The 24,986-nt window shown below is 38.2% G+C and overlaps 2 protein-coding genes across 2 annotated transcripts in view; both read left to right on the forward strand.

The window, feature by feature from the left end:
* Positions 1-12,145, forward strand: part of LOC117467985 (neuroblast differentiation-associated protein AHNAK) — a 35,948-nt gene extending 23,803 nt beyond the window's left edge. The window contains exon 9 of the mRNA XM_034111934.1: positions 718-12,145. Within this exon, the coding sequence (XP_033967825.1) occupies positions 718-11,262 (10,545 nt within the window). The 3' untranslated portion in view covers positions 11,263-12,145. The remainder of the gene's footprint in view (positions 1-717) is intronic.
* A 1,299-nt stretch (positions 12,146-13,444) lies between these two features.
* On the forward strand, positions 13,445-21,469 carry LOC117467866 (protein LBH-like). The gene is made up of 4 exons (XM_034111755.2): positions 13,445-13,763; positions 17,198-17,276; positions 18,192-18,366; positions 20,183-21,469. The coding sequence occupies exons 2-4, from the start codon at positions 17,199-17,201 to the stop codon at positions 20,242-20,244; spliced, it is 315 nt and encodes a 104-aa protein (XP_033967646.1). The 5' UTR covers positions 13,445-13,763; position 17,198; the 3' UTR covers positions 20,245-21,469.
* Positions 21,470-24,986: the final 3,517 nt, after the last annotated feature.

Consider the following 24,986-nt stretch of genomic DNA (forward strand, 5'->3'; position numbering starts at 1 on the left):
CAAGACATTTCTGAGGTTGACATCAATGTAGAGGCTTCTATACAAGAGCGAAAGATGGAGGTCAAAAAACCTGAAGTGGAAATCCAACCAAGGCAGCCTGAAGGTGAACTTGATGGACAAGGAAGCAAGTTCAAGAAACCAAAGTTTGGAATCGCGACTGCAAAAGTAAAAGGACCTGAAATTCACTTTGGCTTATCAAACAAAGACCGAGATATGACACTTCCTGAAGCCAAGGCGGAAGTAAAAGTCCTTGATGCTCCTGAAATTGATTTCAGTCTTGGAAAAGCTGATGTTTCTCTTCCAACGTGGAAAACGGAAGTCTCTTCAGTAGATATGAAAACTACAGGAACTGAAGAGGACGGGAAAGGAAGCACATTTAAAATGCCACATCTTAGTTTCTCTATGCCAAAAGTGAAAGCACCTAAAAGTGATTTAAGCTTACCAAAGACAGAAGTAGATGTACAATTACCAGAGACAAAAGCTGATGTAAAACTTCCAGGGGTTGATGTTGGAAAAGTAGATGTTTCAATTCCAGAGCTTAAGATGGAGGTTAGAAAACATGAAACTGAAATGCAGTTATTGCCTGGTGAAGTTGAACTTGATGGACAGAGAGAAAAGTTCAAAATGCCAAAGTTTCAAATCAAAATACCAAACGTAAAAGGGCCAGAATTTGACTTGAGCTTATTGAGGAAAGACGTTGATGTCTCATTACCCCAGTCCAAAGTTGAGGTAAAACACTCAGATGTCCCTAAAGTTGATGTCAGTTTTGAAAAAGCACACATTTTGATGCCGGATGCAAAGGCCAAAGTTAAAGAAATTGACCTTGAAATGAAAGCTTTGCAGACTGAACCTGAAGGACAAGGATATAAGTTCAAAATGCCAAAGTTTGGAATTTCCATTCCAGAGGTAAAGGGACCTGCATTTGATCTAGGCTTATCAAAGAAAGATGTAGATGTCACACTCCCAGAAGCCAAAGTTGAGTTCAACCTCCCTGAAGTAAAACCAAAACTACCTTCTGCTGAAATGCCTAGAGTCAAAGGGCCATATGTAGATTCAAGCTTATCAAAGAAAGACACAGATATTACATTTACAGGGACCAAAGCTGAAATCAAATTCCCAAAGGCCCCTAAAATGGATGTCAGTATTGAAAAAGCAGAGGTTTTCATTTCAGAGGCAAAGGTGGAAGTAAAGAAACCTGAAAAGGAAATAAAACTTTCCCAGACTGGAATTGAACTTGAAGGCAACAGAGGCAAGTTCAAAATACCAACTTTTGGAATCACAATGCCAACATTTGAAGGACCTGAGATTGATTCAACCATCTCAAAGACAAATATAGATGTGAAAATACCAGATGCCAAAGCTAAGGTTGAACTCCCAGAAGCTCCTAAAATTGCTGTGGAAATGAAACCACCAGAGTACGAGTCAGAAAGGGATGAGAAAGGAAGCAAGTTCAAAATGCCAAAGTTTGGAATTTCAATGCCAAAAGTAAAGGGACCTCAAATTGATTTAAGCATTCCAAAGAAAGATAAAGATATGACTCTACCAGAGGCTAAAACTGAAGTTAAACTCCCAGATGTTCCTAAAATTGATGTGGATATTAAGGCGCCAGAGTGTGAAGCTGAAATGGATGTGCAAGGAAGCAAGTTCAAAATGCCTAAGTTTGGAATCACATTTCCAAAAGTAAAAGGACCTGAGATTGACTTAAGCATTTCAAAGAAAGATGTAGACGTGACTCTACCAGAGGCTAAAGCTGAAGTTGATCTCCCAGAAGCTCCTATAATTGATGTGGATATGAAAGCACCAGAGTGTGAAGCAGAAATGGATGGACAAGAAAGCAAGTTTAAAATGCTAAAGTTTGGAATGAAAATGCCAAAAGTAAAAGGACCTCAAATTGATTTAAGCTTCTTAAAGAAAGACGTAGATGTGACAATACCAGAGGCTAAAGCGGAGGTTGAACTTTCAGGAGCTCCTACAATCATGGTGGACATGAAACTACCAGAGGGAGAAGCAGAAATGGATGGACAAGGAAGCAAGTTCAACAAGCCAAAGTTTGGAATATCAATGCCAAAAGTAAAAGAATCTGAAACTGATTTCAGCTATTTCAGTATCACAATACCAGAAAACAAACTCCCCGATGTTGAACTAAAACAACCTTCTGCTAAAGTGGAAATCAAAGCACCTGAAATTGAAGCTCAAGGAAGCAGTAAGAAAGGGTCACCTTCAAAATTTAAAATGCCCACATTTAATTTTCCTAAATTTGGGGCTGCCACTCCAAATCTCAGCGCTGAAGTACCTGATATAGAAAAAGAAATCAAAATTGATGGCGCAGACTTGCGCATAGCTGTGCCCCACACAGATGTTGATGCACCAGACGTTAAAGCAGAGGTCCGGCTGCCAGAGATTGAAGTCAAACATATTTTAGGCACTGTTGTGATAGAGCAACAGCCAGAGGTTGAGATTGATGCAAAATTGAAAAAGCGAAGATTTTCAATGCCCAGATTCTCTTTTTCAAAAGGAAGTGTTAAGGTCCCAGAAGTTGATGCAAACGTTCAGGATGTGAATGTTGCAATTCCAGAAGGAAAAGTTGAAGTGAAAGTAAGGGAAGTTGAAACAAAACTACCAGAATGTGAAGCAGATGTTGACAGGAAGGGAAGCAAGTTTAAAATGTCGACATTTGGAATCACAATGCCAAAGGTAACAGGAACTGAGATTGATTTGAGCTTATCAAAGAAAGATGTAGACATCAAGTTCCCAGAAGCAAAAGCTGAAGTTCAACTTCCAGAAATCAAAATAAAACAACCATCTGCTTCCGTGGAAATTAAGGCTCATGAGATTGACAGAAAAAAAATAGGTGATGTTGAAGGATCACTGTCAAAACCTAAAATGCCAACATTTACAGTACCCACATTTGGAGCTGCTACTTCAAAGGTCATTGTGGACAAACCTGATGTGGATTTACACATTGACGGTGCTACAGTTGATGTCACAGTACCCAGCATTGACACTGAAGACCTATCTGTAGATATCAAAGCTAAAGAAGGTGACATTGAAAGATCGGGAAGCAAGTTCAAAATGCCAAAGTTTGGCATCTCAATGCCCAGAGTTAAAGGACCTGAGCTTGATTCAAGTTTATCAAAGAAGGATTTAGAAGTCACGTTACCAAAAGCCAAAGCTGAAATCAACCTGGCCAGTGTTGAAATCATACAACCTGAAGTGGAAATCAAAGCTCCTGAGATCAAGGTTGCAACAAAGGATAAAGAAAGATCATCATCAAAATTCAAGATGCCGACGATCAAATTACCAACATTTGGTGTTAATATTCCAAGTGCCACTGTGGAAGTATCAGAAAAGGACAAAGACATCAGAATTGATGGAGCTGACATTACAATTCCTGAAGAAGTGCTTGCAGTTCATATTACAGCACCCATTGTTGACACTGAAGACCCATCCATAGTTATCAAAACTGAAGGGAAAGAAAGCAAGTTTAAACTACCAAGCCTTGGTTTTTCTGGGCCTCAAATTAAACAGCCAGACCTTGATTTAGGTTTAGAAAAGAAAGATATGCATGTGACTCTACCAGCCAAAGCTGAGGTCAACCTCCCTGATGTTGGCTTGAAAGAACCTTCGGCCCAGGTAGACATTAAAGGTCCTCAGATCAAGATGGGAGAAAAGGGTACAGAAGGATCACCATCACGATTTAAGATGCCATCATTTAAATTACCTAAATTTGGAGTTGGTACTTCAAGTGCTACTGTAGAAGTACCAGATACGGACAGAGACATTACAATTGATGGAACTAAAATTACAATTTCTGGAGAAGTTCTAGCAGTTGACATTGCAGGGCCCAGTATTGAAACTGAAGTCCCATCAGTAGATAAAACAGAAACCCAACAGGAGCAAAAAGGAAGCAACTTTAAACTACCAAGTCTTGGTTTTTCCGGGCCTCAAATCAAACTGCCTGATATGGATTTAAGCTTATCACAGAAAGACATACATGTGACTCAACCAGAAGCAACAGCTGATGTCAAACTCCCTGACGTTGGACTGAAAAAACCTTCTGCTGAGGTGGAACTCAAAGGTCCTGAGATCAAAGTTGTAAAGAAAGGATCAGACGGATCAACATCAAAATTTAAGATGCCAACATTCAAACTACCCAAATTTGGAGTTAGTACTTCAAGTGCTGCCGTAGAGGTGCCGAATACAGACAAAGAAATCAAAATCGATGGAGCTGACATTAAAATTCCTGAAGAGGTGCTTGCAGTTCACATTCAAGCACCAAGCATTGACACTGAAGGCCCATCAATAGATATTAAAACGACAGGAACTGAACATGGAGAGAAAGGAAGCAAGTTTCAACTACAGAGCCTTGGTTTTTCCGGGCCTCAAATCAAACGTCCTGACATTGATTTAAGCTTTTCAAAGAAAGATGTTGATGTTACACTACCAGAGGCAAAAGCTGAAGTCAAACCCCATCAATTTGGATTAAAAGAAACTACTGCTGACATTGAAATGAAAAGTCCTGAGATTAAGGTTGAGCCAAAGGGTAAAGAAGGATCACCATCAAAATTTAAGATGCCATCATTCAAATTACCAAAATTTGGCATTGGTCTTCCGAGTGCCACTGTGGCATTGCCCGATACGGACACAGACATAAAAATCGATGGATCTGACATAACAATTCCTGAAGAGGTGCTTTCAGTTCACATTACAGCTCCCAGCATTGACAATGAAGGCCCAAAAATCGATATAAAAACTACAGGAACTGAACATGAAGGAAAAGGAAGCAAGTTTAACATGCCAAGCTTTGGTTTTTCCGGGCCTTCAATCAAACGTCCTGAAATTGATTTAAGCTTTTCAAAGAAGGAATTCGATGTGACACTACCAGAAACAAAAGCTGAAGTCGAACTCCCTAAGGTTGGACTTAAAGAAAATCTTGCTGAAGTGGAAATTAAAAGTCCTGAGATTAAGGTTGAGCCAAAGGGTAAAGAAGGATCACCATCAAAATTTAAGATGCCATCATTCAAATTACCAAAATTTGGCATTGGTCTTCCGAGTGCCACTGTGGCATTGCCCGATACGGACACAGACATAAAAATCGATGGATCTGACATAACAATTCCTGAAGAGGTGCTTTCAGTTCACATTACAGCTCCCAGCATTGACAATGAAGGCCCAAAAATCGATATAAAAACTACAGGAACTGAACATGAAGGAAAAGGAAGCAAGTTTAACATGCCAAGCTTTGGTTTTTCCGGGCCTTCAATCAAACGTCCTGAAATTGATTTAAGCTTTTCAAAGAAGGAATTCGATGTGACACTACCAGAAACAAAAGCTGAAGTCGAACTCCCTAAGGTTGGACTTAAAGAAAATCTTGCTGAAGTGGAAATTAAAAGTCCTGAGATTAAGGTTGAGCCAAAGGGTAAAGAAGGGTCACCATCAAAATTTAAGATGCCATCATTCAAATTACCAACATTTGGCATTGGTCTTCCGAGTGCCACTGTGGCATTGCCCGATACGGACACAGACATAAACATCGATGGATCTGACATAACAATTCCTGAAGAGGTGCTTTCAGTTCACATTACAGCTCCCAGCATTGACAATGAAGGCCCAAAAATCGATATTAAAACTACAGGAACTGAACATGAAGGAAAAGGAAGCAAGTTTAACATGCCAAGCTTTGGTTTTTCCGGACCTTCAATCAAACGTCCTGAAATTGATTTAAGCTTTTCAAAGAAGGAATTCGATGTGACACTACCAGAAACAAAAGCTGAAGTCGAACTCCCTAAGGTTGGACTTAAGGAAAATCTTGCTGAAGTGGAAATTAAAAGTCCTGAGATTAAGGTTGAGCCAAAGGGTAAAGAAGGGTCACCATCAAAATTTAAGATGCCATCATTCAAATTACCAAAATTTGGCATTGGTCTTCCGAGTGCCACTGTGGCATTGCCCGATACGGACACAGACATAAAAATTGATGGATCTGACATAACAATTCCTGAAGAGGTGCTTTCAGTTCACATTACAGCTCCCAGCATTGACAATGAAGGCCCAAACATCGATAATAAAACTACAGGAACTGAACATGAAGGAAAAGGAAGCAAGTTTAACATGCCAAGCTTTGGTTTTTCCGGGCCTTCAATCAAACGTCCTGAAATTGATTTAAGCTTTTCAAAGAAGGAATTCGATGTGACACTACCTGAAACAAAAGCTGAAGTCGAACTCCCTAAGGTTGGACTTAAAGAAAATCTTGCTGAAGTGGAAATTAAAAGTCCTGAGATTAAGGTTGAGCCAAAGGGTAAAGAAGGGTCACCATCAAAATTTAAGATGCCATCATTCAAATTACCAAAATTTGGCATTGGTCTTCCGAGTGCCACTGTGGCATTGCCCGATACGGACACAGACATAAAAATCGATGGATCTGACATAACAATTCCTGAAGAGGTGCTTTCAGTTCACATTACAGCTCCCAGCATTGACAATGAAGGCCCAAACATCGATATTAAAACTACAGGAACTGAACATGAAGGAAAAGGAAGCAAGTTTAACATGCCAAGCTTTGGTTTTTCCGGGCCTCAAATCAAACGTCCTGACATTGATTTAAGCTTTTCAAAGAAGGAAGTCGATGTAACACTACCAGAAACAAAAGCTGAAGTCGAACTCTCTAAAGTTGGATTAAAAGAAACTCTTGCTGAAATTGAAATCAAAAGTCCTGAGATTAAGGTTGAGCCAAAGGGTAAAGATGGGTCACCATCAAAATTCAAGATGCCATCATTCAAATTACCAAAATTTGGAGTTAGTCTTCCAAGTACCACTGTGGCATTGCCTGATGTGGAAAAAGACATCAAAATCGATGGATCCCACATTACAATTCCTGAAGAGGTGCTTGCAGTTCACATTACAGCACCCAACATTGAAACTAAAGGTACATCAATAGATATTAAAACTACAGTAAGTGAACATGAAGGAAAAGAAAGCAAGTTTAAACTACCAAGCCTTGGTTTTTCTGGGCCTCAAACCAAACGTCCTGACATTGATTTAAGCTTATCAAAGAAAGATGTAGATGTAACTCTACCTGAATCAAAGGCTGAAGTCAAAATCCCTGTAGTCAAACTGAAAAAACCATCTGCTGAAGTGGAAATTAAAGCTCCAGAGATTAAGATTGCGACAAAGGGAAAAGAAGGATCACCATCAAAATATAAGATGCCAACATTCAAATTACCAACATTTGGAGTTGGTACTCCGAGTGCTACCATAAAAGTGCAAGACAGAGATATCAAAATCAATGGAGCAGACGTTACAATTCCTGAAGAGGTTCTTTCAGTTCACATTGCAGCACCCAACATTGAAACTGAAGGCCCATCAATAGATATTAAAACAAAAGGAACTGAACCTGAAGTAAAAGGAAACAAGTTTAAAATGCCAAGCCTTGGTTTTTCTGGACCTCAAATTAAACGGCCGGACATTGATATAAGCTTATCAAAGAAGGCTGTAGATGTGACTCTACCAGAAGCCAAAACTGAAGTCAACCTCCCCCAAGTTGAAATAAAAGAAGAATCAAAAGCTGAAGACAAACGTCCTGATGTTGAAAAAATAGAGGGCGATGCCAAGTTGAAAAAGTCAAGTTGGACAATGCCAAGATTTTCCTTTTCAACGGCAAGCGTTAAGGCACCTGAGGCTGATGTTAACGCTGATGCCCCAAAGGTTGACGTTACACTACCAGAGGTCAAAACAGACGTACATATTCCAGATATTGATATCAAAGAAACCTCAGGTATTTCAATGGAGGGGGCACATTCCACAGATATAGATACCAAAATGAAGAAGACAAGGTTCTCATTACCCAGATTTTCATTTTCAAAGCAAGGTTCTAAAGAGTCTAAAGTTGATGTCAGTGTCCCAAACGTTGATGTTTCTCTTCAAGAAGGGAATGTGGAAGGAAAACACCCTGCTGTTGAAGTGAAGCCACAAGAAGCTGATGTAGAATTACAGGGGCAGGAAAGCAAGTTTAAAATGCCAAAGTTTGGCATCTCAATGCCCAAAGTAAAAGGACCTGAATTTGATTCAAGTGTATCAAAGAAAGATTTAGAAGTGACATTACCTGAAACTAAAGCTGAAATTAACCTGCCCAATGTTGAAGTCAAAGGACCTGAAGTTGAAATACAAGCTGCAACAATGAATACTGAAGGATCACCATCAAAATTGAAGATGCCTACATTCAATTTACCAACATTTGGAGTCGGTATTCCAAGTGCCTCGGTTGAAGTGCCCGATACAGACAAAGTCATCAGAATTGATGAAATTGATATAACAATTCCTGAAAAGGTTCTTGCAGTTCACATCACAGCACCCAGCCTTGACACTGAAGGCCAATCAATAGAACAGGAAGTAAAAGGCAGCAAGTTTAAACTGCCAAGTCTTGGCTTTTCTGGGCCTCAAACCAAACGGCCTGGCATTGATTTAAGCTCATCAAAAAAAGACGTAGATGTGACTCTACCAGGAGCCAAGGCTAAAGTCAAACTTCCTGAAGCCCGACTGAAAGATCCTTCCACTGAAGTGGAAATGAAAGGTCCTGAGATCAAGATTGCAACACAGGGTACAGAAGGATCACCATCAAAATATAAAATGCCAACTTTCAAGTTACCAAAGTTTGGAGTTGGTACTCCAAGTGCTACTGTGAAAGTGCCTGAGACTGACTTCAAACTTGATGGAGCTGACATTCCTGAAGAGGATCTTGCAGTTCACATTGCAAAAGCCAGCCTAGACAATGAAGGCCCATCAATAGATATTAAGACTACAGGAACTAAACATGAAGGAAAAGAAAGCAAGTTTAAACTACCAAGTCTCGGCTTTTCTGGGCCTCAAAACAAACGTCCTGACATTGATTTAAGCTTATCAAAGGTTGATGGAGATGTTACTTTACCAGAAGCCAAAGCTGGAGTCAAACTCCCTCATGTTGAACTAAAGGAATCTTCTGCTAAAGTGGAAATTAAAGCTCCTAAAATTGATGTCCAGACAAGTAATGTTGAAGGATCACCATCTAAATATAAGATGCCCACATTCAAATTACCGAAATTCGGAGTTAGTACTCCAAGTGCCACAGTAGAAGGGCCCAATACAGACATTAACATTCCCGAAGAGGTGCTTTCAGTTCACATCACAGCACCAAGTATTGACACTGAAGGCCCATCAATCGATATTAAAACTACAGGAACTGAACATGAAGGAAAGGGAAGCAAGTTTAAACTACCGGGTTTCGGTTTTTCTGGGCCTCAAGTCAAGCAGCCTGACATTGATATAAGTTTATCAAAGAAAGATGTAAATGTAATTTTACCTGAAACTAAAGAAGCCAAAGAAACTGAAGGTGTCATTTCAGTGACAGATGCACCGACAGTTGACATTGATACCAAAAAACAAGCAACATGGGCATTTCCAAGATTTTCATTTTCAAGGTCAGCTGGTAAAGCCTCTGACGATGAACCTGAAACACCCAAAGTGGATGTCACATTACCAAAGGCAGAAGCAGAAGTCCAAGGAGGACTATCAGGGGCCGTTTCAATAGAAGAGCCTCCTGCTGCAGAACTTGATCCAAACTTGAAAAAAAGACAGTTTTCCCTACCCAGATTTTCTTTTTCGAGGTCAAGTGTTAAAGAACCCGCGGTAAGTGCAGAGCTACCACATGTTGATGTTTCTCTTTCGGAAGGAGAAGTGATAGTCAAGCAACCTGAAATGAAAATAAAAGCTCCTGAGCTTGAAGCTGAACATGATGGACAAGGAAGCACATTTCAATTACCAAAGTTTGGCATTGCTCTACCAAAGGTAAAAGGATCCGAAGATATCAATGCATCACAGAAAGACGTAGATATCACTGTGACAGATGTTAAAGCCAAAGTCACACTTCCAGATATTGAAGCCAAAGAATATTCAGCCAGTGTGGAAATGAAAGATTCTGAGATTGAAGCTCAGTCAAAAGGTGTTGGAGGATTGCCATTCAAATTTAAAATGCCAACATTGAAAATGCCGAAATTCGAAGTTGCTACCCATGATGTCACTGTAAAAGCACCGGATTCAGACAAAGTAGATGAAACGGATGGGGCTAAACATAAGGAGGACATTACTCTCATCATCAAAGGTACAAGTGTTGATATTAAAACGGATGAGACTAGCAGCGTGGATCTTGGATCTCCAAGTAAATTTAAATTACCATCATTTAAACTGCCAAAGCTGAGCTTTTCAATACCCAACGCTGAAGGTGAACATGTTCCAGTTGACACTGAATCCAAAGAAGATCAGCTGAAAATTGAAGTTGATCCAAAAGGAGAGAGTAAATCACAAAAAGTGACTTTGACATCATTTGGTGAGATCATCAAGAATTTTGATGTTGAAATTGATGCTGCAAAACCTGAAGAACAACTTCAAACTTTAAAAGAAGTTCAAGAAACAGTGGAACGAAATGGAAAGCAGCCAGAGGCAAAGGAAAAAGAAACAAAGCAAGATACTACTAAAAGTCCTGAGAGGACAAGTTGGCTTAAATTCCCCAGGTTTGGACTGTCCTCCCCATCAGAGCCTGCCAAGACCGTTGAAAAAGAGGAGCAGAAGGATGAAAAGAGCCCAGTAGGGGAAACATCGAATGAGGAAATAAGTCCCACGTCTTCAGTCCAGTCATCAGACGCCTTTGCTGATATTAGCTCTGCAATGACTAGTGAGCATCTCGGCCTGTCCTTATCATCTCCAACAAAGGTGGTCACAGTCAAATTCTCTGATCCCAACGTTGCTTCAAGTCCTGGTGAGATGCATAGTAACATTATTTCTTCTACCACAAGGACTGAGATTATCTCGGTTGAGCCGAAATTGCCTGAAAAAATCACCATTTTGTCGTCTGGAGCTTCTTCTTCATCGGAAGACACGCTCAGACTGGATTCAGGAAAATTACATGTCTTCACATCAAATATACAAGCGACACCAGAATCACAGTATGCCAAACTGCTAACTGATTTCCAAATCCAATCAGCAGGAGGCCTTCCCCTAGAACCAGAGGCTTACAAAGCTGCATCCTGGACTGTCGAAGACCCGGAAAGCGGAAAGAGAACGGTATACGAGAGGCATTTAGTTAAGGAAACATCAAGTGAAAGCAAAGAAACAATTGTTATAACTCAACAAATCACACGTACGTTTGACTCTTCTGAGACAGCTTCATCCATTCAACGACTGAAAGACTCTATGCACTCCGATAAAATGAGGTTCTTTGATGGAGCCGATGAGTGAAATTACTTTATGTCAATTATGTCAGAAGATACAAACCCTTATTATCCCACCTCAGTGGCTGGGGGGCTTTTGAATATCACTGTGACAGAAAGCGAGATAGAAAACAGGTTTGGCAACTGCAAAAGACTGTTAGCAAATGTAACTTACCAATCATAGGAAATGATCAGTGTTCAGATGTTAACTTCAATCTCTGGTAGCATGTTGTTGACCTATAAAGAGATGGATTAATTAAATGTACTGACAATGAGATTTAGTTGTTAATAAGCTCTATAATTCAGTGCTTTTACTTCAATTTATGAAAGGACTTCACCAAATATCCTTGCTTATTGTGGTACAAAACTAAAGTAAGCCATGTGTTTTGCTTCTCAAAACGTATAATATATTTGTGGTTTCATAGTTTTAAATGTAGAACAACTGTTCCAAAGTACTTGTGCGCTTATTTATCGGATGATAATCAACGATGCATTTGATTTAAAAACTGTTTATCTGAACAAAATTGATGTTACTGACATTCCAAAATATGTTTACAATAATTTCTCTGTAATGTTGACAGTTAAAAACACCTACAATATTATAGGGCAGTAGGCAATATGACAAAAAAAATGATGTACATGTATCTGCAGGATATTCTTGTTGCTGTGGCTAAAACGTAAAGAGACAATAGCATTGCAAAGCTGAAATGAAACGCTTATGATCAAAAACACCAAGTGTACTGCTACAAACTATATTTTGTATTAATATTTTGCTTACAACCTAATTTGCTACAGTAAAAATATATCCAGAGTTTGGTATCTTTCAATATCACTGTACAACGTGGGAATCTTAAACTAGCAGTGTAAATAGCTTTTAATGAATCCATGAATTCTGATGTAACATGTTTGCAAAGTTATACACAATAAATAAACATTATATATATATATACACCTGATGGCTGACGCTTGTTAGTTATATTCCTGTTTATTCTGTTTCGTGTGATCTACTAAAATAGGTCACATTTTAGTTATACTTAACACCACCAACGAAATGTAAAATTAACAGATACTTTTGAACAGTAATTGTGGAAGGTAACTAAGGATCTACTCAAATGCTGTAAGTAACATGATTTTGTCTTGGGGAGGTTATAATGTAATATTATGACGATTTTACTCAACGTTTCGTCACAACTACAGGCATATTCATATGAAGTATTATACACATATATTCGCTCACTAGAGGGAGACACACCTCACAGCTATACCATCACTAGCACTCTTTTCTTCGGATAAACTAAAAAGGGAATTAGCTCCATCTTAGCTTGTTTTATTGACGTTAACGCTAGCACAAAGAGCATATCAATGCTAACATTTGCTTTGTTGCCGTTTGATATCTAATATATGACAGCACGTTTTACTAACTTACCTATATGTTATATCAATAAACAGGCTCGTAGAAAAAAGAGAGGTTATTAGGTCTCTCTGTGAGTTCAGGTTTTAGCGTATAAAATGTGTAAAATTACCTGACAAGTTCAGCTAACTGCTGCTAACAACGTTAGACATTTCAAAACCAACGGGCAGCTGTGCTCGGTCAAAACGTCAAAACCAGTTCAAACTCTAATAACGTGCTGCCTTAAATGCTCCTCGTAAATCTTAAATTTCAACGATAACTGTGACTTGAATTAATCCTCTTCCTTTTCTGAAGGCTTGTCAGAAATGGCTTTCATCAAGCAACGAGATGAATGAATAAAATAAGCTTATCGCTCACCAATTATAGATTCAGAACTTAACTTGGGTATTTATATTTATTATGCTACCTAAAACTTCTACTTCACTACATGTATTTGATAGCTTTATCACGGCTTACTTCTTCTAGTTAGGATTAATTACAGTAAAATAAATATAAAAATAAATATTATAATAATGAAATATGTAATGTAATATTAATGTATGCTATATGTTTAAATTAAAAGTCCATGTTTAAAATGATTAATGTATATGAATATATAGCTCTAAAATAAATATGTCAAAGCATAATTATCATAGTCCAATTATATAATATACATTATTTGAAAATTGACCATTCTGCCAAATTACTGTTAGTTTATTTTTTTACTGTAACAAGTAAAATATCTGAGCATTTCTTCCACCATAAAGCTTAAATCCCAACATTTCAAAACAGTCCTTGAACGCAGCACCGTTGCAGCTCCACTGCGCACACTCACTCAGAACACTTCGACACTAAAGGCAACTTAACCGGGAGCCCCGCCGCCTGTCGCCCACATCATCATCATCATCATCATCATCATCATCATCATCATCATCATCATCATCATCATCATCATCATCATCATCATCATCATCATCATCATCATCATCATCATCATCATCATCATCACCACCATCATCATCATCATCATCATCATCATCATCATCATCATCATCATCATCAGTTTCATCATCAGTGGGATGAAGCAGCGGAGGACGGAGACCTTCCTGCTCTGAGACACTGGATCAGCCTACACACAGGTACGGAGCTTTAATTCAAAAATATTTGCAAACACTAAAACACAATGCTTTTATTCATTTGTATTAAACTAAAATGACCAATGAGTTTGATAATTATGAATGCACCTTTGAAGTGTAGGAAATGTATCTAACCTGCTTCAACTTGTGAGTTGTTATACTTGTGTGTGTGGGATTGCATAAGTCTGGTGTAGAAGAAGCTGTGTTTTACATTTAAATCTATAATTAGTATCTCATACCTGCAACAAAGTGGTTACCTGTTGTGTGTATACCATGCAGGTAAATGTGCTTTCCAAACCTGAACAGTGTACTACATTTTTTTTCCAGATATATTTGTATAGATATATGCGATTCACAAAGTTTCTGTGCCATTAATAGAACAGGAAATGTAAATTAGGGCAACAAACACAGAATAAATTAAACAAAAACAGAGCAGTGGAAAATGTCATGAGGCTGTATGGTGAGAGAAAGAGAGTATCACTATATTTGGACATGGATTACATTTCATTTCATGTCCTTGGGCTATGAAACTTACTGGATTCATCGGTGGAAGCTCTATTTCAGGGAGGTGGTGTTGCTGCTGGCTCTGATTTAACAGTAGAAATACAATATCAAATCTCAAGTGCATCTGTGGCATTACGAGGAGAAGGTAGTGGTCAGTTTATCAATATCCTGTCTACAAATATAAAAATAGTTGGATTAAAAGTGATTGTTGGACAGTAAGGATGCAAATTTGGTGAACCCGCTGCTCCTTTAACTGGACCGTTTCCACCATGATGAATCTCGTGATGGATAGAAGAAGAGGAAGAATTGTAATCTGTGAGGTCACACCAGATGCACATCTTTCATCCGAAAAGCAAACAGTGAAATGGAAATGAGACAGTGGCTGCTAGAGGAAATGTTTTTTTTTAGATTTTGTTGTGCAAGTACCTGGCTTCAAATTCAAGAGTAGTGGGATGCTGCAGAACATCAGGGCTCCTGTGGGGCTTTTGGTTTTCACCGGTTTTTGTTTTTTCTCAGCTATAACAGTTTTCATTATGAACTGGTCTATAAAATCAGAACACAGTGAACCTGCAGGTTAAACATCTCTTAAAACCAAAACATCTCTTAAAACCAAAGTGTCTTCAATTACACAGTTTTGCATCAGTAGTCATATTTCAAATATAATAGATACTGTAATTGATGCTTAAAGGAACCCTCTGAAGGTTTTCACTCTAGTGGTTCTGTTAGTTGGTGCTTGAACTCTTTTCTGATATTATGAAGTTTCACATTTAAGAGAAATAACTGAGAAATTAGAGTCACATATGTACAAGAAAATAAACCCGGAGAGATGTGTTTTTTCTTTGTCAATGATTCCTTCACTTTGCAAAGTTGGATCAACATCTTGGACATTTTATGTTTTGTACAAAAATAATTTTAAATATATTCCCTAAAAGGCTTTGCAAATAAGAAACACCATGACTTTGGGTGGAAAACAAATGTAATCGTAGCTTTTGTTAAGAAACCACATCATTGCAGTGCCAAGTCTCGAAATCTGTCTGTTTTATGGGTTCATTGTCAATTTCAGCTGTCACATAGAAAAATATTGATCCACAGACAAAGAGCAAGAAATCTTAAATTAGGTGTTATTTACTTTGACTCAAAAAAATCCTAAAGTTCACCCTGGGATTAAACTCTAGACCTATAATATACATCACAGACTTTAACATGCAAGATGCCAAATTTGCTAATAATTTACATCTCATTTTCTCTGTTCAGGCAGAGGTAGAGCCGCTTCCTGCATATATTTTTAACACACGGATAACTCTGTTCAGACCTAATAGCTCAAATAATTAATAACATTATTATTATTATTCAGCTGAAGAGAGAGAATAAAAAACAAAAAGCATGACAGAAGCGTCAATGTCTAAATTCTCGTGTCTGTTACGCGTCAATGAACGCCCCCCTCAGAGGTCGGACTGGCCTTTTCTCCAGTTTCTATCTCATCCGGAGTAAACCGGAGAGGACACGCAGATTTCCCATTCGGAGGAACAATACTCTCCTCTGATGAGGAATAAAAGGCTGTATTGTCTCATGATGAATGGGCAGAAGCAATTCCAGGTTTCACGGAGAAGTCTCACAACAACAAGGACCCCAGTCCTGATGGAGGTAATTGCTGCGTAACGGCTCACATGAATACCCCCAAATCAGCCGTCGGCCTTGCTTGTGCGCTCAGGCAAAGTGCACTACTCAGACAATCAGAGGCACACATCGTCCCCATGGCAACAGCAGCTGCCAGTCTGATTGTATGTAAAGTGGTGTTTTTGACAGCTTGTCACATGTAAAGGTTTGGTGAGCAAAATACTACTGCTTAAGGCTGTTTTATAAGGAAACAGGGGCTTAGTGAACATGCAAACTAATATCCCACTATAATTGTGCATATGATAATATTACACAGTTTCTACAGGCCACAATCCTAGTAGCAGGACTGGTTGACTGCATCGTAGCACAGAGCAACATGACACAGTTGAAGACGGGTTGGTGATGAGAGTCAAGCATTTAGAAGCTAACGAGACATTTATTACCCTCAGGAGTTGTTGGAGACCAAAGACAAAGCAAAAAAAGGATAGAATATTGGACCTTCATTTATCAGATGGATACAAAGGTGATGATATATCAGTGTTGTGTTAAACTCCTTTCTGCTACCCCCAAGTGGCCCAAAAAATCAGTTATGTTATATATGTGAACAGGTGGATATTATAATGTTTTGTACTGAACAAAATGTGTCCGTAACATCAAGTATCTGAAGTTGGCATCAATAGATGAGACTCTCATTCAATATTCATTTATATTCCTTTGATGAGATTTTTCCGTTTCCTACGTTGAAAGATTTTTGTTGGCTGACTATGAAGTGATACCTTCATAGAGCGAGTACGCTGCAAGAAATAAGGGACAATATCCTATTTCGCAGCTCTGGAAAAAAATAAGACACCTCTCTAAAATGATCAGTTTATCTGTTTTAACTGTTTACAGGTATATGTGGTTTATTGACATTTTCATTTTTTTCATTTTATTCTGTAAACTTCTGACAACATTTATCCCAAATCTAAACACATTTTTTTACATTTATGTGCAGAAAATGACAATCAGTCTAAATAACAAAGAAGAAAAAATATGTTTAAATCAATTTTCCAACAACACAATCCCAATGTTTTAACTTAGGAAGAGTTGAGGCATCAATATTTGGTTGAATAACTCTTCTGATTTCCAATCACAACCTTCATGCGTGTTATGAATGAATCTGTAAAGCTCTGAACTAAATGGTGCAGCCTTAGTTTGATGTATTCAATTAAGGCAATATTGTATAATTGTTGTATTTTTAGATCTACAGGTAGCTTGATGCCAGTATTGATGAGCAATTAGAAAATATGACTGTATTGATTTGTGATTCCCTCCAGGATGACTGAGGTGATGAACTCTCTTGAGCCCGGCACAGAGGACTTCAGCGGGGGAGGAGCGGCAGCAGATCAGGGCGCAGTATCCTTCCAGTTGTGTGTGTGTGTGTGTGTGTGTGTGTGTGTGTGTGTGTGTGTGTGTGTGTGTTTAAATGACTTCAGACCAGTCCTGTTTTATTTGAGTAGAAAGGCACAGAGTGGTGAGTCACAGGAGTGATGAGTAAAATGTGGGTAGACAAGGTCATGAGTCGGACTCTGTCCTGCTGTGTGAGTAAATGGTTTCTGTCTTATCCAGCTGAGTGATTTATCATCTACTACTGTAACATTTATTTTTGTTCCATCATTTAGTTTAAAGACTGATTACCTTTACCACATGTTATGGTGCCAGGCAGTAGTTTATAGAAGGAAAAATGCATCAAAGTTCCTGAATTTGGAGTCATTACTTTTTTTCACATTGGAATTTAGTTATTTAAATTATTTGAAGAAAATGGATATAAGAAACTATACAAAACAGCTTTTTAGAGAACATTTATATTATTATTTAGCTATTAATAATAGGGCTCAAGAAACGATATGGTTAAAATTCATAATTCTTTCTCTCCTTAGAATGAGGGATAAAAACACTTTTCATATTTTGGAGATATGAGAGGATAAGTGGAGGACTAGTCATGTTTGAAAGCCTGAAAACAACACTCTCTGCCATATTTGCATAAGAAAATACTCAGGTAATACATTTTGAAAATAGTTACTGGTTTCATAAATACTTGTTTTTATCAAGGATCATTTCAGATACAATGTAGTTATAAAGAGAAGATACTATCACAAGCACTTCAAGTGAATGATAAAATTAACAAGTCAGTGAAGTCTAGTCACACATCTTTTCACAAAGTCTTCCTAATCCAATTTGTACCGCATTGTTGTTCTTCCACTGTGTGCTGCTGGGTAAGTCTTCAAGTATGATAACCCTCCAGTTAAACCTTACATAAGCTTCTAACAGATCTTCCCAGATACCCATGAAAGGTATCCGAAGCTTTCCAAGAGACTTCCCTCCATCGTGGTGGAGCCGACAGACGGAGCCGAGGTGGAGAGCGGCGAGCTGCGCTGGCCTCCGGACGAACCCAGCTCTCCGGACGGCAAAACTGAGAGGAAGAGAGCAGAGGAACAAACTGCAGGTGAGGAGGAGGAGGAGGAGGAGGAGGAGGAGGAGGAGGAGGAGGAGGAGGAGGAGGAGGTCACTTTGAATCCACAGAATCCCCTTTTGTTTTTGGCACATTTATGTTTAATTTAAACATAATTAATTCAACATAATTTAGAAAAAATCCACAAAAATATGAATGACAAGAAATACACAGCAAAGCAAAATAAAAAAATTCTGGCGATTTGTTTTAATGGAAACGAATAAATACATCGCAAAAAACAGGGAAAAAGAAGAATACAAATATATATATATCTACAGAAATAATCAGACATTATGAATAAAAAAGTAACTGGTTTTACGTCCGTATATTTGTAATTTATTTGATTTTATAAGCTTATCATATGATCTTTTATTTTTAAATCGTTGTCTGTAAAGTAACTAGTAACTTTAGCCATCAACTTAAGTTTAAAGTATTGAAAAATTCTATCTATGTACAGTACGGTACTTTAGTAAACATATTTAGTAACTCTCCACAGTCCGCTCACACAGTGACACAAACAGCTGTCCTCTGAGTGTCTCTTTAAACACGAAGAGCTGCTGCTTCACTAACTATCATCCGTCTCTGTTCGCCCATAAAAGGTTATTTCCTGTTTTCACTTCCTGTATTTCTTTTATGCTAATGACGCACCATGCAGTCATTCTCACCTTGAAGTAGAGAGATATACTGTGGCGCAGTAATATGTAACACGGAGTAGTAAAATGAAGTTTGTGTCAGTCTCATCCTTCCTGCAGGAGTCAAAGAACTAAGGATTAATGCTACTCTCCATTTAGGGTGGATCAGGGAACACATTTTCACCTCAGTTTATAGATCTGCATCTGGTCCTTTCCTTTGACTTTATCAGTATTCACGCTGCCTCTGAGTACCACTTGACGCTGTGAAATTCAGCTGCATTCACCACATATTATATACGAATGTAGTTTATTTCCCAATAAAGGTTTAACGGAATATTAGACCGATTGAGTTCAGGCATTTGCTATTGATGTTGAAATTCTATCTAGATTTGTTTTACCTGCTGAATTTCATCCATATCAGGGGCTTGTGCTTTCGCAACATTAGATGTTTTATAGATATATAAATATTGTCAATGCATGAGTTACAACAGAAATGAAATAGCAATGATGATTGTATTTACACATACCAAAACAGTCATTGTAAAAAGAGAAGAAGAAAGAAAATGTCCATTCATCCATCGTCAACCACCAAGGAAACAGGAGGAAGCATTTCAATACTAATTTCTAATATAGTTTAGACTTTACTTCTAGATTTTGCAAATGTAAGCATTGTAGTGGCCTTTTATAAGTAAAACAGGTAGGAATAAACACATACAAAAGGATCTGCCAAGGTGCAATTTGAATCTGTAAACATCCGTGCTGTACACACTCAATTAACTAAATTACTCACCATTCTTTGTCTCCTACGCCGGAGGATGAAGAAGCCCTTTAGGAGATACTGTATATCTCTACAATATAAAGTGATAGGCAATTAAAAACGTCTTTAAAAAAAGATGCACACTCTTATACCTGTACCTGTACCTAAGCATGTTAGCATTGTCATAGTGAGTATGTAAGCATCCTGATGTTAGCATTTAACTCATAGCCTCACATAACCTCTAGCATAGCTGTAGATTATTATATTGATTAAATAATACAAAACCTACCTGCGTGAGTTAGATTCAGCATTATCTCTCTTGCTCATTCCCTTCCTTTTTTTGTAGATAAATGAAAGTAAACTGTCATTTGAAAGGTGAGGGACTCATCAAGCCTCTGCATGTTTGTTTTTTGTTTTCCAGATGAATACCAGTCGAATGTCGACGTGGACAAAGAGGCTTCAGCTGCGGAGATGCAGGACTGAACAAACTCTCCTCCTGCGTGACGTACTGTTTCTGTGAGTGAGTCCAGACTTGGATTGATGAAATGTCCAATAAAGGTCAACGTTGCATTGATAGAAAGATCATGGAGACGGATTAGACACGGTAGAAAAACAGATTTCCAAACCCCAGCTCACAGGCTTGGAGCCAGAGTCATGCTGCCACCTTAAATTAATTCACAGAGGTGTTTGTTTTTATTGTTTTGGGTGCGCTTCTTCCTTGGATGAAACTGGTTTTGACACATGTAAGGAATTAAAGAAGATTGGAAGTTGATATATTTTCCCTAATTTGCCTTTTTACGAGAAGTGAATGAAGAAATAATCTTTTGGCAGCAGCGTTTTTTTTGGTCAGTATTTAAACACTTTATTTCAAGTTTACGTATGTGAAGGTGGTTTTGAAAAATGTAAGGTTATATAGAAGATTGAAGGGATTAAGTTGCTATATTGCTTTTTGTTAGGAAAATATCCCTCGTCACCACACTTTTTTCCCTAGTTGGCCTTTTGGCTTTCAAGAGAAGTGGATGAACGAATAAACTTCAGGAGTGATTTTAACGTCAGAATTTATTTTATATTTTCCAGTTTACTTACAGTATATGAGGGTTTCCTTGGTTGATATGACTGTTTTCCAGCATTCCCAGATTTCTATATCACATTAAATACAATTATTTCTCTCTGGCTCCAAGCCTTCACCACCCAGAGTCCCATCGGATCTGGACAGATGTTTATAAATACTGTGTGAGTATCTAGCTCAAGTGTGCCATATTAATACTACTACTGATAATGGTAGCTACTGAATTTTGTGCACAGTTTTTACATTAAGTATAGATGTCATTTACATCTCTGTATGTTAAGTGCTGACTGCTGTAGTTTTGGTGATGGTTGATCTGAATTCACTTTTAAAAATAGCTACGATGTTTTAAAGGACAGTATTTGAGTTAGAAAAAGCCTTCATCACTTTATTCGATGTTATCGCAACACATTCTTTGATATATCATAAAATGTCGTCTTCATACAGTGGGTGTTTAAAAGGAATGTAATCGTATTCTGTTTTACTTATTGGAGCAATATGTTCACAGGAGTTTAAAAGGCAGTCCATTTTGTAACAGAAGTAGAAATATCCGGTGTATTTTAGACGTGTGTCGCTTGTCACAGACATGATATTTTTTAAAATACTGGAAGTATTGCACAAGTAATAAACCTTTTAAAAATTCTTAAACCGTTCTCTCCTTTCTTGTCCCTGTGGTGTTTAAAGTGTCAAGTTCTACTCTGATTTGTTGAGGCTTTTTGTCTACTATAACACAAATATAGTCTCTGACTGCAGTGAGATTTCAACACACAGCAAGGTCAAAAAACACATGCAAATACACAAAATACAACCAAATACAGAAACTTATTGCAAGTAGCTCCACACAACAATGAGGACTTTGTCAAAAACACAATCTTTGGCTGGGACACAATCTTTGTTTCATTGGTTTGTGACTCATAACGTTTTTAAGTCGGGTATCCATGCAAAATTTGCTAAAATAAGTTTGGGTGGGACAATAAGTGTATCTGTGTTTCTTTATTTGGTCGATTTGTATCTAAATACACTGAACAAAAATATAAACGCAACACTTTTGTTTTTGCTCCCATTTTTCATGAGATGAACTCAAAGATCTAAAACATTTTCTATATACACAAAATAACCATTTCTCTCAAATATTGTTCACAAATCTGAAAAAATCTGTGATGGTGAGCACTTCTCCTTTGCCGAGATAATCCATCCCACCTCACAGGTGTGGCATATCAAGATGCTGATTAGACAGCATGATTATTGCACAGGTGTGCCTTAGGCTGGCCACAATAAAAGGCCACTCTGAAACGTGCATTTTTGCTTTATTGGGGGGGTCTGGGGGGGTCCGAAAACCAGTCAGTATCTGGTGTGAGGGGTAGGATTAGGGTTAGGGGTAGGGTTAGGGTAATGTTGTGAATTGAGTGGCCCATGGTGGTGGTGGGGTTATGGTATGGGCAGGCGTATGTAATGGACGACGAACACAGGCCACTCGATTCACAAAATTACCCTAACCCTAACCCTACCCCTCACACCAGATACTGACTGGTTTTCGGACCCCCCCAGACCATAGGGGGGTCACCCCTTTTCTGACGTCAGAGAATTTTCAAATCTGGATCAGTCTGTATCAGATGCTTTGCAGCCCCGTTTTTAGAGATTTGGGTATGGAGGAAAAGAGTGAGGGTTGTGTTTTCTGACACTTGGTGAGTTCTCTGACACACCGGGGACACATATTCATGTATAAAAGACGTACAAAAGTGCATTTTGCATGATAGGTCCCCTGTTAAACCCCGAGCCTGTTTTTCAGGTTTCAGGCTCGAAAATGACATTCCCAGAACAAATGACTGTAACTTCACTTCTAAAAGGTTTATATGAATAATTGTTGTTATCAAAGCAAGGTTACATCTGTGAGTTGGATGTAGAAGTGTCAGAATCAATATAGATGTTTCTGTGTCAGAGTAAATTCAGATGGAACATAGCAAAAAAATGTAAATTCCTGTCTCCGCCTAAAGAAAACCCATTACTTATAGTGAAGACCAACCTTGAATGATGGGTTAGTAGCCTAAAAGCTTTAGGAATCCAAATTATAACATATAATAAGTACCCTGTATCAAGATTGAGGCAAAACAAGTGACATTTGACCTTTTTAGAGAGGTTTATGAAAATAAAGTCCAGGCGGAATAAGCTTTGGGCACATTTGGTTCCATCAGTGCCATTTGACCTTTTTCAGATACCAGACTATAAAAATCATTGTATTACATTGAATAATCACTATAGGTATTCATTCCATTCAACAAAAAAAAAATTAAAAATATTTAAATAAAAAAAAATATTCTTAAAAAAATATTAAAAATATTTGTGTGAGTGTGTATAAAAAAAATCAGGGTCCCCGTCGGCGGGGACCTTCGGGCTTAACAGAGAAATAATGCTTCAAGTGTAAATATGCCGGATTTGAGCTTTGAGCTAATTTCCATCCGCAGTCCCCTCACAAACAACATATAAGAACATGACATTTATATACATAGAAAAAAATAAATACATGATATGCAAAAAGAGCAAGAGCAGCATACACAAGTGTTTATGACATGGCAGTACAATATAGCAGCAACGACATATAAAGTGCAAGAGATTATACAAGAGCTACATAAAGTGCAGGAAGAGATACCCCTGTGTTAAAGTGCATTTAGCGGTAATTGCACGTCTGTTTGTTTCTCAACCATTCTTTGAGTTGACCTTTGAAGCTATTGAGTGTGGTGTTACGCCCAGGCCTAGGGAAACCTAGGCGCAACACAAAGTGTGCACTCTCTCCTCTTTTCCCACTCCCAAAAACATAGACAATGAGACAGTGAATTCCGTTTGGTACATTTAATTACCAAAGTTTACTTTGTAACAAATAAGTGCAACAACCCAAAAAACAAACAAATGTCTGAACACAAAAATCTTGCCTAACAAATAAGAAAATAAACATACAAGACTCTCTACACACAATACACATAACGACCAGGGTCGTAACAGTGGGACAATCCCGTATCTCAGGGAGGCTATTCCAGAGTGAGCTGCCTTTAATGGAGAGTACATTTTGACCAAAAGTGGTCCGTCTACGATGGACTTCACAGTTTATGTCAGACTATTGAATAGTTCTAGTTTCACAAGATTATTGTACTCACGCATTGCACAGTTAAATTAAAACATTTGAAAGAAATTCATTTGCAATTAAGACAACAGGTTGACTACACAACATATAAGGGCAAGACTTGCTCAACGTTGCTTTTTGAACATTTGACATTTGAAAACTATTATTATATAGTGACAACTGAGACAAGTAAAATAGCTTTTACCATTCATTTACCCAGTGATGACAAAGTACTCGTGTAAAATGATCAATACCACCGTGTAGAAGTCCTTCCTTCAAAATCTTACAGAAGTAAAAGTTGGATCATCAAGTTGCTTCTGAGATGTAGTGGAGCATAAAGTAGAAACAATTGAAATATTTAAGTTAAGTACAAGTAGGCAACCTCAACATTTTAAGTTTATCACTTGAGTAAATAAATGGACTTAGTTACTGTCCACCATTGATTTGAGCAAATGCAACTTGTTGAAATAACATTTTAAGAAGACAAGTAGTTGCAGGATGACATTATGAAGATGTCTCTTCCCTTTTCATCTGCCTTGTATAAAGACACTCAGTCAACTATACTTCATGCGCGGCGCCCCCACGTACTCTTTGTTAGCTTGTTGCGGCCGATGCTCTGTGAAATGTCAGCTGAGAGACTTGATCCAGACGGAGAGATGGATGGCGGGGATCTCCCATCTCATATCTTTTATGCCTCGTCAGCTCTCTGAATCTGACCTTTTGCGATGACAACCGTGAAGAGCACTTCATCGGAGCAAGCGGGTCACTGCTGGGAACTTGAAGGACTGCGGGGAGCAAGGCTTCGAGGGGGGTGTCAATTATTTCTGAAATGTCACAAGCTGCTTTTCAAAGGAAGAAAGATCTCACACTTGTCTTTGCTCTAAAGAGCAACTCGCTGTCTCGCTCTCATATTTTGCACATTTCTTTCACAGAGGTGGAGGCATTTAACATGTGTTGCTGCAGCGCTGCATTCAGTGAAACATCATCACAATACAGAGTCACTGATGAAATTAAATACAAACCTATTATATATTCCGAGTAAAC

The sequence above is a fragment of the Pseudochaenichthys georgianus genome, chromosome 22, assembly GCF_902827115.2.
Source record: "Pseudochaenichthys georgianus chromosome 22, fPseGeo1.2, whole genome shotgun sequence".
NCBI classification, from domain to species: Eukaryota; Metazoa; Chordata; class Actinopteri; order Perciformes; family Channichthyidae; genus Pseudochaenichthys; species Pseudochaenichthys georgianus.

Bases quoted from the DNA above. Each gene is read 5' to 3' on its own strand.
- LOC117467866 (XM_034111755.2), top strand. From the start codon at position 17,199: ATGACTGAGGTGATGAACTCTCTTGAGCCCGGCACAGAGGACTTCAGC. The intron at 17,277-18,191 runs GTATCCTTCCAG...AGCTTCTAACAG, and splicing joins CGGCAGCAGATCAGGGCGCA to ATCTTCCCAGATACCCATGA. The intron at 18,367-20,182 runs GTGAGGAGGAGG...TTTGTTTTCCAG, and splicing joins AGCAGAGGAACAAACTGCAG to ATGAATACCAGTCGAATGTC.